Source organism: Macrotis lagotis, chromosome X, assembly GCF_037893015.1.
Source record: "Macrotis lagotis isolate mMagLag1 chromosome X, bilby.v1.9.chrom.fasta, whole genome shotgun sequence".
Classification (NCBI taxonomy): Eukaryota; Metazoa; Chordata; class Mammalia; order Peramelemorphia; family Peramelidae; genus Macrotis; species Macrotis lagotis.
This window is the reverse complement of record NC_133666.1, coordinates 48,887,555-48,904,551: the sequence shown is the minus strand read 5'-3', so window position 1 is coordinate 48,904,551 and position 16,997 is coordinate 48,887,555. Positions and strand designations below refer to the sequence as shown.

General features: G+C 38.9%; 1 protein-coding gene across 1 annotated transcript in view; it reads right to left on the bottom strand.

Annotated features, from left to right (window-relative positions):
* ATP7A (ATPase copper transporting alpha) overlaps nucleotides 1-16,997 on the bottom strand; it is a 116,198-nt gene that overhangs the window by 4,412 nt on the left and 94,789 nt on the right. The window contains exons 14-22 of the mRNA XM_074205999.1: nucleotides 16,839-16,973; nucleotides 14,928-15,122; nucleotides 13,104-13,286; nucleotides 12,208-12,421; nucleotides 11,649-11,795; nucleotides 10,753-10,895; nucleotides 3,606-3,809; nucleotides 1,388-1,505; nucleotides 241-343 (exon numbers count right to left, since the gene is read on the bottom strand). Of these exons, the coding sequence (XP_074062100.1) occupies nucleotides 241-343; nucleotides 1,388-1,505; nucleotides 3,606-3,809; nucleotides 10,753-10,895; nucleotides 11,649-11,795; nucleotides 12,208-12,421; nucleotides 13,104-13,286; nucleotides 14,928-15,122; nucleotides 16,839-16,973 (1,442 nt within the window). The remainder of the gene's footprint in view (nucleotides 1-240; nucleotides 344-1,387; nucleotides 1,506-3,605; nucleotides 3,810-10,752; nucleotides 10,896-11,648; nucleotides 11,796-12,207; nucleotides 12,422-13,103; nucleotides 13,287-14,927; nucleotides 15,123-16,838; nucleotides 16,974-16,997) is intronic.

The window sequence follows — 16,997 nt, the reverse complement described above, 5'->3', positions numbered from 1 at the left end:
CTACTTTAGTACAAATGGATACAATAGAAAAATGTTATAAACAAAACAAAAAAGAAACTGATATACACTCTTCCAGGAAGGAATGTCTCTTGGGAGTCACAACAAGAGTGGCAGGTCAGAAATATTCATTTGAAAATGTTACTCTGAGAAGAGGTCCATAGATTTCATCAGACATCCAAAGGGTCTATGACACACAAAATGCTTTAGGGAAAACATGTTTGGCCATGCCACCATACTTACAGTTTGAGCAACAATGAAGAAAGCACCACTGAAACTGATGAGGCGGCCATAGCAGCTGAACCCATCCAGGGCTGCAAAACTAAACCAATGGGCATAAAGACACCTAGAAAACAAACATGGCTCAGAGTTAGGGCTCTGAATCTATGACATTGTTAAGATTTTTCCAACAAGCAGATAGATTTAGAATCATATCTTGGTCTTATGCTGATTGGGGACAAGGGGTGATCTTCTCTGGTATTCCAGCAGTAATAGGCGACTCCCTTCTGATGACTGTGGCCATTTTGACTGGGACTAATAAAACTTTGACTTTCACCTTGGGACATCACCAACCTCACATCTTGTTACTAAGGTATTCTTCTGTGTTGAGCTAAGCTATCTATCCCTATCTAGTTGTTTTTCCTCCTACAGTCCAAGCTCCTCAATCAGTTAGCAAGAATTTGAGTGGCTACTGCTTGATCCATACTTGAGGTGGGAGGAGAAAGGTGGTCCATGAAATGGGAAAGCAGTTTCTGATCTCAGTAAACATTCATTACCTACTACTACACATCAGACACTGTGCTAAACTCTCAAAGAGATTACAATATAGTGAGGAGACAAGAGAAACAAATTCCTCATCTTCCCTTAATCGTTAATTAAAGCTCACCTTCTCCAGGAAGTTTTTTTCCTAATTAATTTTATTTAGCTTAAGAATATTCATTTATTCTACACCCCCTAAATATTTTTGTTTTGCACTTATTGAATAAATTGGTCTGTAACTGATTTCATGAACTTGTTCGTTTCCATTTTGTCTTTCCAAATAGAGGCTATGAGGTCACAGACAATGTATACGGTCCACTTGCCTCTCTAGCCCCTTAAAAGGACCTGCACACAGTAGGCATTCAAATGCTTGTGTGGCTTACTGCTTTGAGTTGGTTGCCCTTTTGAATCAATTTGCCTAAAGTGAAGAAGAGCCAAATGCTCTCCATTCCCAAAAAGTAAAATAGCAGAGTGCATTGTGGAAAATTTTTGGTTTTGTTGAATAACCTCCTACCACACCAGAAATTCACACCCAATAACCATATCCTGAAAACCAATCTAGAAATCCAAATTCACCCCTTCACAAAATTGGAATGACTTCTAAGGAATAAAAAGAGTAATTATTTCATACCAGCAGCTACAGGGATTCCAAGCAGATTATAAATCAGAGCGAAGACAAAATTTATTCGAATTCTTTTGACGGTCTTCCTTGATAAGTCAATACTTGCTACCACATCCAGAAGATCATTCTGAAAATAGAAGCATTCGGTACATGAAGAAGAGATTCTGTCGTCACTTATAATTATTTGGTTTCCTTACAGAGGGAAAATGATGATTCCCTCATGATAATATCGTTCATTACAAATCTGACAGTTAACCTTGGAAATGCAAAACTGGTTTTCAGAAAATTTTCCTGAAGCTGTGAAAATGTACTTAGGTTTGTACATGGTAATATAAGTCAAATGTCATTTTAGCAAGCTTCAGATAATTTTTTTGGAATAATAGGATTTTATTAGAAGTCAACCTATGTAATTTGTAGGATATGAAGATGAAACAAGATGGTAAGTCATTTCCAAAAAAATGAGCAAAAGGAGGTTAAGGACAAAGAAAGGTTTCATTTTACCAAACTATTCATGACAAGTCTTTTGTGGCAGCAAAAAAAAAACCCCAAACAAACCCAGAAATAAGTGGGTACTCATCAAACAGGGAATGGCTTAACAAATAGTATTATATGAGTATAATGAAATATTTTGCTCTAAGAAACAATGAGTATGAGGAGCTTAGAGCAACATGAATGAACTGGTACAGATCAAAGTAAACAATCAGAAGAATAACACACACAATGATTACAATAATGGACAAAATAAAACAAAAAGACAATTAAACTGATGAACTGCAATAGACAATCTTGGTCTTGAAAAATTTATAAAGCAGTATACAACTTTCTCATCTCAGCAGAAATGTCGGGAACTACAGATGTGGAATGTGGTATGCACAGTCAGGTAGTCAGTTGATTGATAAACATTTATTAAGTGAATGCCATGTGACCTGTAGGCAATGTGCTAAGTACTGGGGGATACAAAAAAGGGCAAAGGACAGTCCTTGCCCTCAAGGAGTTCCCAGTCTAATGGTAGAGGTACCATGAAAGCAAGTATTGTCAAAATACATATACACATGATAAACTGGAGATAATCGACCAAAGGAAGGTACCAGCATCAAGAGGGTACAGGAAAGAGCTCTCCCAAAAAGTGGGATTTTAGTTGGGACTTGAAGGAAGCTAGGAAATCCAGGAGGCAGACACATGGAGGGGGAGCATTCCAGGCATGGAGTCAGACACTAAAAATCCCAGAATTGGGAGATGGACCGGCTGGAAGGCAAGTATCATTAGACTGCAGCATTTAGAAGGGAGTAAGGTCAAAGAAGTCTAGAAAGGTAGGAGAACAGGATGGGAAGAGCTTAGACTATCAATTTTAAGCTCGACCCTGGAGGTGACAAAGCCAATGGAGTTTACTGAATATGAACACGACGTGGTCAGATCTACACCTGAGGAAAATTTATTTGACAACAGAGTAGAGGACATTGTCGCATCTGGTTGCCGGGTCTACCAATTTTGCTTAAATATTTTTCTTTGGTCCAAAAGAGGGTTCAATAGGATGGGGAGACAACTGTGGTATCAAAACAAAATGCATCAACAAAACTTCAAAAAAAAATATTTAAAGGAAAGCTGGGCAAGTGACAAGAAATCTTCCATGTCCATCACCTTTCTCATGTACCTATCACCTAATATTCGATACCAAAGTTCATGTTGACAATAAACAGGGACAAATATTGGACTGTGAGTGTGCCATGAACGCCAAACATGGAAGTTTTCTGAACTCATGAGAAAGGTACTTTACTCTCTACCTCGTTTACCTTTTTCATTTAGATTATAGAAAAGTAGAAGAATAACTAACTAGTAAGCACATCCTAAAGCCCTGACCCTGAATTGTCACCATTCAAAGCAGAGCAGCACAAAAGTATAACCACAACTTCTGATGTTCATTTAGTGTTTTAAGGTTTGCAAAACCCTTTTGCAAAGGTTTACACATGCTATCTCATTTAACAAAATCGTTGGGAGGTAGACACTACTTTTGTCCCTATTTAAAGAGGAGAAAACTGAAGCTCAGAGAGATTCTGTGTCCCACTTAGGGCTGCATAGCTGACTCAGTGTCTGTGATGGGATCCAAATTGAGTCCCTCCTGACCTCAAGTTCAGCACCTTATGACACGAGTTATCTCAACAGGGAAGTAGCTGGATTTCTCAACATCTGATGAGTTAGCTTCTCTAAAAGGTCCAGTCACAAGACTTACCCTTATTAGAACCACGTCAGCAGCTTCAATGGCTACATCTGTGCCAGTGCCAATGGCAATTCCAACATTAGCCATAGCCAGCGCTGGGGAGTCATTGATCCCATCTCCCACCATTGCTACACGCTTCCCTTCCTCTTGCAACTGTTTCACCTTAGCAACCTTGTGTGAAGGAAGGACTTCAGCAAAAACTTTTTTAATGCCCACCTAGGGAAAGGAAACAAATGCTTCTTTAATTCAATCGGCATGTTAGGCACTGTACTAGGTAGCAAAAAGTAGAAGACAAAGAGCTTACCATCTAGTTCAGGATTAAGACTAACTCAAAATAGAGAGGAGAAAATAAGTGGTTTGGACCATAAATGTCCTGAGAGCTTTAGAAAATGGAGCGATCCATGTGAGATTGAGCATTTGTGCATAGTTTCACAGAGGAAGAGGGGATTGAGAAAGGCACTGAAGGTGGGGAAGAGAACTTGGAGAGGAAAAATGAACCAAAAAAGAGTATAGGAAAAGAGTTCCAGAAAAGCCCTGGAGGGAGAAAGATTATAGTACATTGAGGAAGACATTTAGGATACAATAGTTTTATTTAGTCATCACAAAATCCTTGAGAAATGGGCATTATTTTTATCCTCATTTTTGTTGTTGTCCAGTCATTTTTATTCGTGTCTGACTCTCAATAACACCATATGGAGTTTTCTTAGCAAAGATTTTGGTGTGTTTTGCATTTCCTTCTCCAGCTCATTTTATAGATGAGGAACTGAGGGAAACAAGGTAAAGTAGCTTGTCCAGAGCCACACACTGTCTGAGTCTAGATTTGAACTCAGGAATACTCATCTTCTTGATTCCAGGGACTGTACTCTATCTACTATGTCTCCTAGCTACCCCAATTTATTTTATTATTTTTAAGGGAATTTATTATTAATATTTTATTTTTTCCAATTTAATATTCTTTTAAAAAAATTGAGTTTTCTCTCTCTCTCTTTCCTCTCTCTCACTGAGAGGGCAAGCAATTTGATACAGTTTATACAAAGTGCAATCATGCAAAACAAATTTCTATATTAGTCATAGTTTCAAAGAAAACACATACCAAAAAACCCCCCAAGAAAAATAAAATGAAAATAATGCTTTGATCTACATTTGGACTCTATCAGTTCTTTCTCTGGAAGTAGCAGTTTTTATCCTAAGTCTCCTGGAATTGTCTTGGATCATCTATATTGCTGAGAACAGCCAAGCCAATCGTAATTGAGCACTGTACAAAACTGTTGTTACTGTTGCCTGGTTCTGTTTACTTCACTCTGTACCAGTTCATATAAATCTTTCCAGGTTTTTCTGAAATCAGGCTTGTTTCACTTCTTATAGCACAATAGTCTTCCATCACATTCATACACTCTAACTTGCTCAGTCATTCCCAATTGATGGGCATCCCCTTGATTTCCAATTCTTTGCCACCATAAAAAGACCTGCTAGAACTATTTTTGAATGTATCTAAATGCATATCTATATATCTATAACTATCTGTCTATCTAGCTAGCTAGCTAGCTAGCTCTAGCTATGTGAAATTACTGGGTCAAAGAGTATGCATGATTTTACTGCTTTCCAGAATGGTTGGATCAGTTCACAATTCTACCAGTTAGTGTCCCTATTTTCTCATATTCATTCCAGAATTGATCATTTTCCTTTTCTGTCAATATTAGTCAATCTAATACATGTAAGGACATACCTAACTTACTATGAAGATTTTCCCAGAGTTATGATTACTTATTTTTTCCTCTGTTTATCCTTTTCTCTCTCTCTCTTTTCATACTGTCCCTCCTCAAGTGTTTTGCTTCTGACCAATTGCCTCTCCCAATCCATGTCCTCTTTTATTACTCCCTTTCTCTCCTACTTCCCTGTAGGGCAAGATAGATTTCTTTACTGAACTAGGTGTGGATGCTATTCCTTTTCAGTCAATTCCATTGAGAGTAAGGTTTAAGTATTGTCTACTATACCCCCATCTCCCTTCACTGTATAAGTCCTTTCATACTTCTTTTATGTGAAATAATTTACCCATCTCCCATTAAATTCTTCTTACTCCTTAATGTTATTTTTTCATATCATCCCATCATAACTCATCTATGCCCTTTATGTACAATCCTTCTGTTTTAATAAGGATAAAGTTCTTAGGAGTTACAAGTATCATCTTTCTATATAGGAATGGGAACAATTTAATGAAATTCCCTCATGATTTTTTCTTTCTCATTCCCATTTATCTTTTTTTTTAGGTTTTTTTTTTTTGCAAGGCAAATGGGGTTAAGTGGCTTGCCCAAGGCCACACAGCTAGGTAATTACTAAGTAGGCCACACAGCTAGGTAATTACTAAGTGTCTGAGACCGGATTTGAACCCAGGTACTCCTGACTCCAGGGCCGGTGTTTTATCCACTGAGCCACCTAGCGCCCCCCCCCCCCCCATTTATCTTTTTATACTTTTCTCAAGTCTTATATCTGAAAGTCTATTTTCTTTTGGTTGAGGTCTTTTTAATCAGAAATGCTTGAAAGTCCTTTTTTTCACTGCATATCCATTTTTTTCCTTTGAAGGATTATACTCTCAGTAGGTGATTTTTTTTTGTAATCCTAGCTCTTGTGCTCTCTGAAATATTATATTCTAAGCCCTCAGATCCTTTAATGTAAACTGCTAACTCTTGTGTTACCCTGACAGTGGCTGCAAGGTATTTGAATGGTTTCTTTCTGGGTGCTTGCAATATTTTTTCCTTGACTTGAACTGGACTATAATTCCTAGGAGTTTACATTTTGGGATCTCTTTTAGGAAATGACTGGTGGATTCTTTCCATTTTTATTTTACCTTCTGATTCTAGGATATCAGGGCAGTTTTCCTTTATAATATCATGAAAGATGTTGTGTAGGCTTTTTTATCATAGTTTTCAGGTAGGCCAATATTATCTCTGGACTGTCTCTTCAATGATTGATTTTTCAGATCAGTTGTTTTTCCAGTGAGATCTTTCACATTTTCTTCTAATTTTTTCATTTTCTGTATTTTGTTTGATTGTTTCTTGATGTCTTACAAAGTCATTAGCTTTGATTTGTCTAATTTTAATTTTGGAGAAATTATTTTCTGCAGTGAGTTTTTGTACCTCCTTTTCCATTTGGTCAAGTTTTCTTTTGAACTCAGGTCTTTCTGATGCCAGGGTCGGTGCTCTATTCATTGCGCCACCTAGGTGCCCCATCAAGTCTTCTTTTTAAGGAGTTCTTTTCTTTAGTGAAGGTACCTCTTTTTCCATTTGACCAATTGCGCTTTAAGGAGTTCTTCTCTTTGCTGGATATCTGTGCCTTTTTTACCATTTGGTCCATTTTGTTTTTTAAGGTACTGTTTTCTTCAGGTTTTTGGGTGTTTCCTTTCCCAAGCTGTTGAATCTTTCTTCATGCTTTTTTTTTTTAGATTTTTTTCAAGGCAATGCGGTTAAGTGGCTTGCCCAAGGCCACACGGCTAGGTAATTATTGGGTGTCTGAGGCTGGATTTGAATTCAGGTACTCCTGACTCCAAGGCCAGTGCTCTATCCACTGTGTCACCTAGCTGCCCCCCTTCATGCTTTTCTTGCATCACTTGCATCACTATAGTTTCTTTTCCCCATTTTCCCCCTATCTCTGTATATAGTTGCTTCAATTTGTCTTCTGAGATTGTGTTTTGACTTTATCACATACTAGTTTTTTATGATCTGTTTCTTTTTGTTGTTATTCTTTGCTTATTTTTTTCAGTCTATCTCTTAAATTTTAACTTTATATGGGGGTTGGAGCCAAGATAGTGGCATAAAGACAGCATTTCCCAGAAACTCCTTCTTCCCCAAATTCCAAAAGCCAACAAATTATGACTCTAGCCAAAATTTAGAGGGGCAGAGCCCACAGAAAGACTGAAGGAATACATTTTCCCAGTCCAAGATAACTTAGAAGTTCCACAGGAAAGGTATGTTTCACCAGGACCAGGGGTTGGGAAAAAGCTGCCACCGCAGCACAGCCCAGCCCAGTCCAGGGATCTGAATCTGAAGATACAATATATTGCAAAAATGGAGTTAATGACTAAAAGGGAAATGCACTGGGAGTAAGAGAAAGGAGAGGTGGAATAGGCTAAGATATTTTGTATAAAAGATATATATATATATATGTATGTATTTTACAATGAGCTTTTTTTTTAGGGTTTTTTTTGCAAGGCAAATGGGGTTAAGTGGCTTGCCCAAGGCCACACAGCTAGGTAATTATTAAGTGTCTGAGACTGGATTTGAACCCAGGTACTCCTGACTCCAGGGCTGGTGCATTATCCACTGCGCCACCTAGCCACCCCTACAATGAGCTTTTGCAATGATATGGGAGGGGGGAAGGTGAGGGGGGGAATGAGAGAACCTTTATTCTTATCAGAAATGGCTGAGAGGAAACAGCATACACACTCAATAGGGTATAGACATCTAGAGTAAAAAATGAGAGAAGGGGGAAGGGGGGAAGGGGGAAAGGGAGGGATATGGGTGATAGAGGAGAGGGCGGATCATAGGAGAGAATAGTCAGATATAACACATTTTCTTTTTTACTTCTTGCAAGGGACTAGGTGGCTTGTCCGGGACCATGGGGTCGGGTGGTTGCTGGGTCTTAGGGGTGGTATGTGGGCTCGGGGTCTCTTGGCCCCAGGGTCAGGATCAGTCTGTTGCACTACTCAGCCACCCTACAGCACATTTTAGAAGAGGGACAGAGTGAAAGGAGAGAGAAAATATAATATATGGTAGTGGGGAGGAATGGATGGAGGGAATTACAATTAGCAACAGCAACAGTGCAAAAATATGGAAGTAACTTTTATAATGGACTTAGCATAAAAAATGGGATCCATCCGAGACAGAGCTGATGGTATCAGAACTCAAACTGAAGAACATTTTTTTTCTCTTTACTTTATTTCTCATGAGGGTCTATATTTTTGGGGGGAGGGGGTATTATGTTTGCTCTTAAGAGTATTTTAGTAATGTATAAAAAATCACTTGTACAAAAATATTTATAGCAGCCCTGTTTGTGGTGGCAAAGAATAGTAAATTAAGGAAAATGTCCTTCAGTTGGGGAATGGCTTAACAAACTGTGGCATATGTATGCGATGAAACACTCTTGTTCTATCAGAAGTCAGGAGGGATGGGAATTCAGGGAAGCCCAGAAGGAGTTGCATGGACTGATACTGAGCAAAATGAGCAGAACCAGAGGAACATTGTGCACCCTGGCAGCAACATGAGGGGGATGGCCAACCTTGATGGACTTGCTTATTCCATTAGTGCAATAATCAGGCACAATACTTTTATTTTTTTCCTTAGGGATATTATTTCTCTCTCATCACATTCAACTTAGATCAATGTATACCACTGGAAACAATGTAAAGACTAACAGAATGCCTTCTGTGGGGGTGGGGGGAAAGCAAGATTAAGGGGAAAACTACAAAAAATTAAAAAAAAATTGAGTTCTATTCCTGGGGTGGAAAGGGCACTGTTCCAAGCATCAGGATTTTTGGTGCTACAGTTTTCAGAGCTAGTTCTAGAGGTCTGTAAGTTTTCAGTTCTTCTAAGATGGTATGAACTTAGGAGAAGTGAGGTCACTATTATCCTGTGCTCTCATCTGTGAGTGAACACAGAAGTACTCTTTTCCACCCTGGAACTGTGACCAGGATGCCCACTCCCCAGCAGCTACATGCTTTAGCGAACTAGTGCTCCTCCTCACCCTGGGACTGCCACCCAGAACCATATTTGAGCAAGAAAGAGTCCTGTACCCAGTGCTAACAAAGGATTCCTGATAGTCTCTTTCTCATCAGTTGTCCAACACCCTTACTATCTTGGGGAGGATGATTCAGTTGCCCCCAAAGCCTGCTCCTAGTTTGCCTAGGTGCATGCAGCCTGTGTTAGACTGTGCTTCATTCTCACCTTAGTGAGAAAGATCATTTTTTTAAAGCTTTTGCAAGGCAATGGGGTTAAGTGACTTACCCAAGGTCACATAGCTAGGTCATTAATTATAAAGTGTCTGAGGTCACATTTGAACTCAGCTCCTCTTGAGTCCAGGGCTGGTGCTCTATCCTAGCTGCCCCAAAAAAGACCATTCTTGCCGACCTTCTACATTGTCGTGGACTGGAAGATTGTTTTACTTCACCCTTTTGTTGGTTCTGCTACTCCGGAATTCATTTTGACATGTTATTTGAAAGCTACTTGGAAGGGAATTTGGGACCCTCAGGGGAGTTCCTGCCTGTCTTCCTCTGCTGTCTTGCCTCCATCCTCCTAGGTACCCTGTCTTAAAGATGAGGAAACTGAGACTCGGAGAGGTTCTGTGAACCTCCTCTTACTTCTCTAAGGATTTCAATGTTTACAAAGCCCTGAGCTCACAAAACTCTAATATTGATCCTGTTTTGCAAAAACCCCAAACAGTTAAGCAAATTGCCCTCAGCCATCAAAGCAAATGTTCAAGTCATCTGAGCCAGAACACGAACCTGGGATTCCTGATTCCAAGATCTCTAGTGTTCTACTGTAATATAATACTTTTATGCCTACTCATCTGGAGGACAATAATTTGGAGAACTTTGACAGCATAGACAATGAGTTTGGACTTAATCTTGCAGACCATAATGGGTCACAGTAGGCTTTTTGGATAGAGTGTGTCATGATCAAGGTTCTATTTTAAGGAGATTAATCTGGTAATGATTCACAGGAAGAATTAGAGACTAGAGATCTTTACTAGAGGCAATGAGAGCCTGAATTAAAGTGAGAACAAAGGGAATCAAAAGGAAGGGGAAGAAGGGAAGGAAGGCTTGTTAGGACTTGGTCACTGAGTGATCAGGATTAGGTGTAGCACAAATGTCCTATGCTACAGAACTTAGTAGAAAGTTTTTCACTCTCCCACCTCAAACACTTAAACTGCAGAGAACAGCCATCATGGTCTGAACCAATGTTGTTCTAAGGGATGCTCCCCATCTGCTAAGGCACTATCCTATCTTCCTTGTCTCTCTCTCTCTCTTCAGTTAGGAAGAACACTAGAAATAGCTAATGCTGATTGGTGGGCTCTGGGATTAATCTCTAGTAGAGAGTAAAAAAAGGGGGAGATGCAGCAGAAGATTCACCTTCCCCCTTTCCTGAAAAAAAAGTCATGTGAAACTCACCTGGGAGGCAATAGACCTAGCAGTTTTACTGTTGTCTCCAGTCATCAAAACGACCTCTAAGCCCATAGATTTCAGTGTATGGACAGCCAGTTCTGCTTCAGGCTTCACTGTGTCAGCAATGGCTATCAGCCCACACAACACACCTAAAACAGTGCCATGGACAAAATATATTTGGCTTAGTACATAAGCAACCCAAAGCTATGAATTCCAATCAACTGATGCCCTGCCTTGGTCAGGACATATCAAATCAAATGACTGTGAGTCGCATATGAAGTCTAGAATGCAAAACTAGCAAGTAATCTTCATTTTTCCTTATCAAAATGTTGCCAAAAATGAAGAGAGCAGGAAAAGGAGAATGAGGAAGAAAACAGCGATGAATAATAAAAGAGCCTCTCATTTCTCTCCGACAGCTATCTGCTAATAGTCCCAAACATAGTTAATTTGAAGAGTCACAGAAAGTTCACTTCACATTAGAAGACTGAGTTGTTTAGTGGCCCATTTACAAATAGAAGATGAAGTGCTATGATGCAGCTTCATCCCAGACCTAACATAATCATAATAAAATATTGAATGGGAAGAATAAATCAAAATATAGTGATACTTCATTTCTGTTCTATTAGACATTACCATCAAATACAGGTCAGAGAAGTACAGAATGGTTCAGGCAAAAGCAAATGTAAGAGAATTCAATTATGTGAAAGCAGAACAATGGAATTATCAATGAACTGAAACATTGCTTTTTCTCTGTATTCAAATGTTAGCTGGTCCTGTTACTGCTGAATACTTCTCCCAGGAAGAATTCAGAAACTCTCAAAAATATGCCCAGAGCAACATAACTAACTACTAAATTATGATTGGTATTTCTGTATCAGTGCAAAGCTGGAGAAAACTCTTACCATCAATGGCTACCAGTACAGCTGTCCGGCCTTTCCTCTCATGCTCAATCATTGCACTATCCACATCATTCTTAATGACAAGACCATTTCGGTTCATCCATTCACGGTTCCCAATGAGAACTGTGTATTTCTGAGCATTTGAAGCAGCTGAAGGAAGAAAGAAAGCAAATTATGTTTATCCAATCTTGTGCTATTATTGCATAGCATTCTGTTTATTTTTGGTTTTAAGAAAAATCATATATGGAGCAAAAAATGGATGTTATCTTTTGAGATCATAAATATAATTCATATAGAAACATATTTCATACATATGCAAATGACTCAGAATGTTTATGAAGATCATTGGTGAGTTCGTGCAATGTATCAACTAATTCAGGTTCAACATAAGGCTAAGACACACTTAGAATTAACTATGTGGTAGTCTTGGTAATCTGGGAAGAAATAAGCTATAGTTAACAAATTGATATGTTTCTAATCTTAAGACATCAAGGTTGCAAAGTCTACTACCTGGCCTCAAATAGTCTACAACTGGCACTAAACAAAATGGAAAGTAACTTACTGGGTCTCTGGACATCAATAATCAAAGAAGAATGACTGGGTTGTCCATCATTGGCATCAAGTTCCATCAAGGATGCATTTTTCAGATTATTTGCCTCAACTTGCCAGTCACTTTTATGGAGCAGGGCTTCAATATTGGTTACTTTACAGCTAATGCCGCAGCCTGGGACAACTTGGAAATCTGTGCAGGTACCCAAGGTTTCTGTGGCCAGCTCCTGACCAAATAAAACAAAAACCAGAAGGATGTTGTTTCCTCTTCAGAATGTTGCAAGGTCTTCATTTAGTCTGAGCCAGTGTAAATACTATAGTTTAACCTGTATTTAATCATGAATTATCAGACATATACTGCAAGTGATTCAGGAAGCTCACCAATGTTTTTTGATTGATTCAAAAACAAATCAAAACCAATGTAGTGGAGCACTCTTTATCATATGGTGCTATGGCCATGAATGACCCAAATATTTTTCATTCATTCGGGTAGTTCAGTGTCTAGACTGTGCCAGGTTATGCTTGGTACTGGGGAAGACACAAAGGTATGTAAGATCGAGTGCCTGCCCTTAGGAAACTCACAGGCTGTTAACATTCTTCTCTTTTCCCAGGCTCTCAGTATCTCTCCCTGTTTTTACCACAAAATTTGTGTAGAAAAAATCTGGGTGGTTATAGTTGAAGGGTAAAGAGAAATAAAATTGAGGAAAAAAATAAAGAGATGTGCTCACCAAGAGCAGAAGTGAGGTTTAAGCATTACTACATGGCCATCTGGTTCTATTAGTTCATACAAATGATACACAGTCATGATACTCAAATACCCCCAAGTTAATTCCATTTCATGTATTGGGCTTTCTGTGCAGATACAACATACAGAGATCATTATGTTAGAAAACAAGGAACATCTCATACCCGTTTGCAGTATTTAGTCACTGCTGCTCCCAGTGGATGCTCACTGTTACTTTCGGCAGTTCCCACAATAGCTAGGATCTTAGTGCGCGACATTTTGCTACTTTCCACTAAAACCTTCAGTTGGTTCACTACCGGGGTTCCATGGGTAATGGTTCCAGTCTTATCAAACACTACAACCTTTACCTGCAAAAGTCAGATGCATCATGACATTCATTTCATGGTACTCCTTACCATCATCAACTTGGCTATGGTGAGAAAGGTCATTCCATATTTGGCAAAAACAATACCTTCTTACACACACACACACACACACACACACACACACACACACACACACACAGGGCTTCCCTTCAATTATTTTGGGGCAGATGGGAAGATGGGGGAACTGAGGAAGAAGAAGAGACTCAGAGCTGGAGTAAATCATCTCTATTCCTCCCTCACCCCCTTTACATATAACTGTGCTAATGACTGTACACATGTGTTAAACAACTAGAACAGGGACTTCTTAACCTGGCTCGTATACTCCCTAGGGAGTCCAGGGGCAGAGTTCAGGGATTCTGTAAACTTGGAGGAGAAAAAAAAGGGGGACATCATTAGTTCAATATAATTGATTTCTTTTGTAACTCTGTGCATTTGACTTTATATATTCAAAAACATGGTTCCGCGAAGGGGCTTAGAGGCTTTTCAAGACTTCCCAGGGGTCCAAGTTATCACAACAAAGGTGAAGAAGTCCTGCTCTAGACCCTTTATCAAGGGCAGCCTGGCACTGAGTAAATAGAGGTGGGGAAGCAGAAACCCACTTCACAGGCAGGCCAGAGAGTTCTATGGAATCTCAGATTCAAAATAGTGCAGCACAACTAAGAGAACATTGTACACATTAACAACAACATTGTGAATTGATCAACTTTAATGGATGCAGCAACTCTCAGTAGTTCATAGAGCTAGCACAACCTTAGGAGATCTGTTATGCATAAAACCATTCACATCCAAATGAAGAAAAACAAAAGGAAAAAGCAAACTACAGAATCTGAATGAACACTATGTTTACTTTTTAAAAGATTCTCTTCTGTTTTTCCTTTCTATGCCATGGTTTTTCTTTCTTTTCCTTTAGTTATAATTCCTCATGCAGAAAAATGACTATGTAAACATGTTAAACACAAATGTACATGTACAATGTTCACTACACTGTTCACAGCTGAGGAGGTTGGGAAGGGAGGGGAGAAGAAAATTGTCTAACTTATAAATATGCATGTGGATGAATGCTGAAAAATAAAATAAAATATTAATAAAAAAAGAAAGAAATAGCACTCAAGTAGACCAGGTGAGAATGGGAGCAGAAGCAGACTGAAACAAAAACGGAGCCCCAGTACCAGAGTGGCTTGACAACTGTTCAGATTCCATCCGAAGCAGGGCTCCATCTCCCACAGTGCTCAAATTTGCCTATTGCCTACCTATATTATATCGGTTTATATATAGGTAGAGTTTATTCTCTCAGAATTTTCTCATACTGGCAAGAAGGTAATCAAAAGAACAGGTTTGAGATTCTATGACAGACAGCTTACTCTAAGGAGAGGAATAACAGGAGATCCCCGATAGTCCTTCACATTTAGAAAGCTTCAATGTTAGCTGCACACTATTCCCAAAAGGGTCTAGGAGGCAGGTAGAGCCAGTACCATGGTCCTCATCTTCTTGTATGAGGTAACGGAGTGAACAGGCCCAGAAAAGAAGTTCAGGTTAAGTAAGCCTCCAGTGCAGATGATAGGGCCATACTCTGGCCCCCAAAGTTCTGCATGAGCCAGCTGGATGTACCTATTCTTCACTTACCTTGTGGGCCATTTCAAGGGGCTCTCCACCCTTGATCAAGATGCCATTCTGAGCTCCAACCCCAGTGCCCACCATAACAGCAGTGGGAGTGGCTAAACCCAGAGAGCAAGGGCAGGCTATACACAGCACAGTGATAGAAGCTTGGAATGCAAAGCGGATTATCACTTCAGTCCGGGAAATGCTCTTGTTGTAGCCCTTGCAAAGAAAGAAAATAATCTCATTATTGCTTCATATAGTGCTGAAAAGAACAATGGGAAGGGAGTATGCTTTGACATTAGAATTCTACCTGTAAACTTAGCTTCTATACTTGGCTACAAATACATACATTTTCTTCATTACAAGAGAAAAATCTAGGAAGAAACATTTTTTTCATTTTGGATAATAATTATATCAAAGTCAACTCTTAGATTGGCCAATGTTCTTAGGATTTCATTTTGACACTGCTAAAAATGGAAAATTCCACACTAAGGGTCAGAGCACTTAATTAAACTCAATTACATCTGCAACGGAGATGAGCATGGAAGTTAGAGATTCACTGGAATCTATAAAAACGAACTCTAATTTATATGACAACATGACAAAGTCAAACAAACAATAATGGATTTGGAGTAAAAGGAGAGAGAGTGGTGTTAAAGAAAGAGTGGCAGATTTGGAGTCAGAAGACCTGAGTTCAAATTCTCATTCTGCAATTGACTTGTGGGGTCTCAATTGACCATGTCTTTCCCTTTCTTTGTATTCTAGTGCTTAATATACTACTGGCACACAGGGAATGTTTCATGAGTGTTTGCTGACTGACTCACAAGTCAGACTAAACTACCTGTAATTTCCCTTCCAGCTCCAAATCTAAATTTCCATCAAAATCCCTGCAGACTTAGTATTAGGAGCTGAGTTTCTTCATTAGTCAGGGAAATGGTAGCATTCAGTGATTTTAAGGATGAGGATAAACAAATGACCTTTGGGGAAAATCCTGCAAAGTCACTCACCCTCCCTAAAACAGAACAGAAATTTCCTGCTAAGAAACAGCTTTCAAAATATGCCCCAGAAATTTTCCAGTTAAGCATGTGCTTGATCAGTACAAACCATTTTAAAAAAATCTGTCTTCTTTTTAGATTCCACAAAAAGACTAGAAACATAAGACAAATATACAGTTCTTTCCATTTAGTCTATTCAGTAACCTCGGGATCTGGCAGCAATGCCCTGAGGCCGATTCCCTCTGAAGAATAAAATAACAGTCTCTTGTTCATTTATAGCCATTGGACTTTTAATAAACACTCTCTGCCACTAATTTGCTTTTAAGCCAGAAGTTACAGAAATACAGAATTTGAGAGACATAAGGGACCCTAGAAATCATCTCATCAAACTTCATTGTATATAGGAGGAAAGACAGACAACTAAAGGGAAAGGGATTTTTTTTAAGGTCACTTTATGTTAGGAGTAGAGTCAGACCTCAGAATTCATGTCTTCTGGTTCACAGGCTACATATGCCCTTTCTTCAACACTCCATTTCGAAGATTGTCATAAAATCAGATACATAAAGCAAGAAAGAAGAGGCCTTAAATATCCTTTAGAGGCTTGTCAAAGAAAATTATGAGAAAGGAAATAAAGATAAAAATGCTCAAAAAATAAATAGATTGTACAAATTTTCAAAGGACAGTATAGGTTTTGGGGAAGTTAGAAATGAAAAAAAATTCCTAAACTAAGATGCCAAAGGAACATCATATTCTAATCTGAATGCCTAACATGGCCTTCCTAGCCTTGAACTCCTGATTTCCCCCTTCTCTTCATATACACCAGAGATTTTCACAAACCGATTTCAGCTAAAGCAATGTCCAACATAATTAATTACAAAAAGACAAGAAAATGTTAAACTTCCTCTCAATAAAAAAAATAAAGTTTTTACAAACCACTTACAGGAAAATAGGTTTCTACAACTTCAAAATGAATAAAGCCAATCACGATCCAGACCAAGAGGGTAACCACAGAGATGATAACAATGAAAGGAACAAAATAGCCACTAAGTTTGTCTGCAAACTGCTGGATGGGAGCCTGCAATTTTAAAAATGAAAAAAA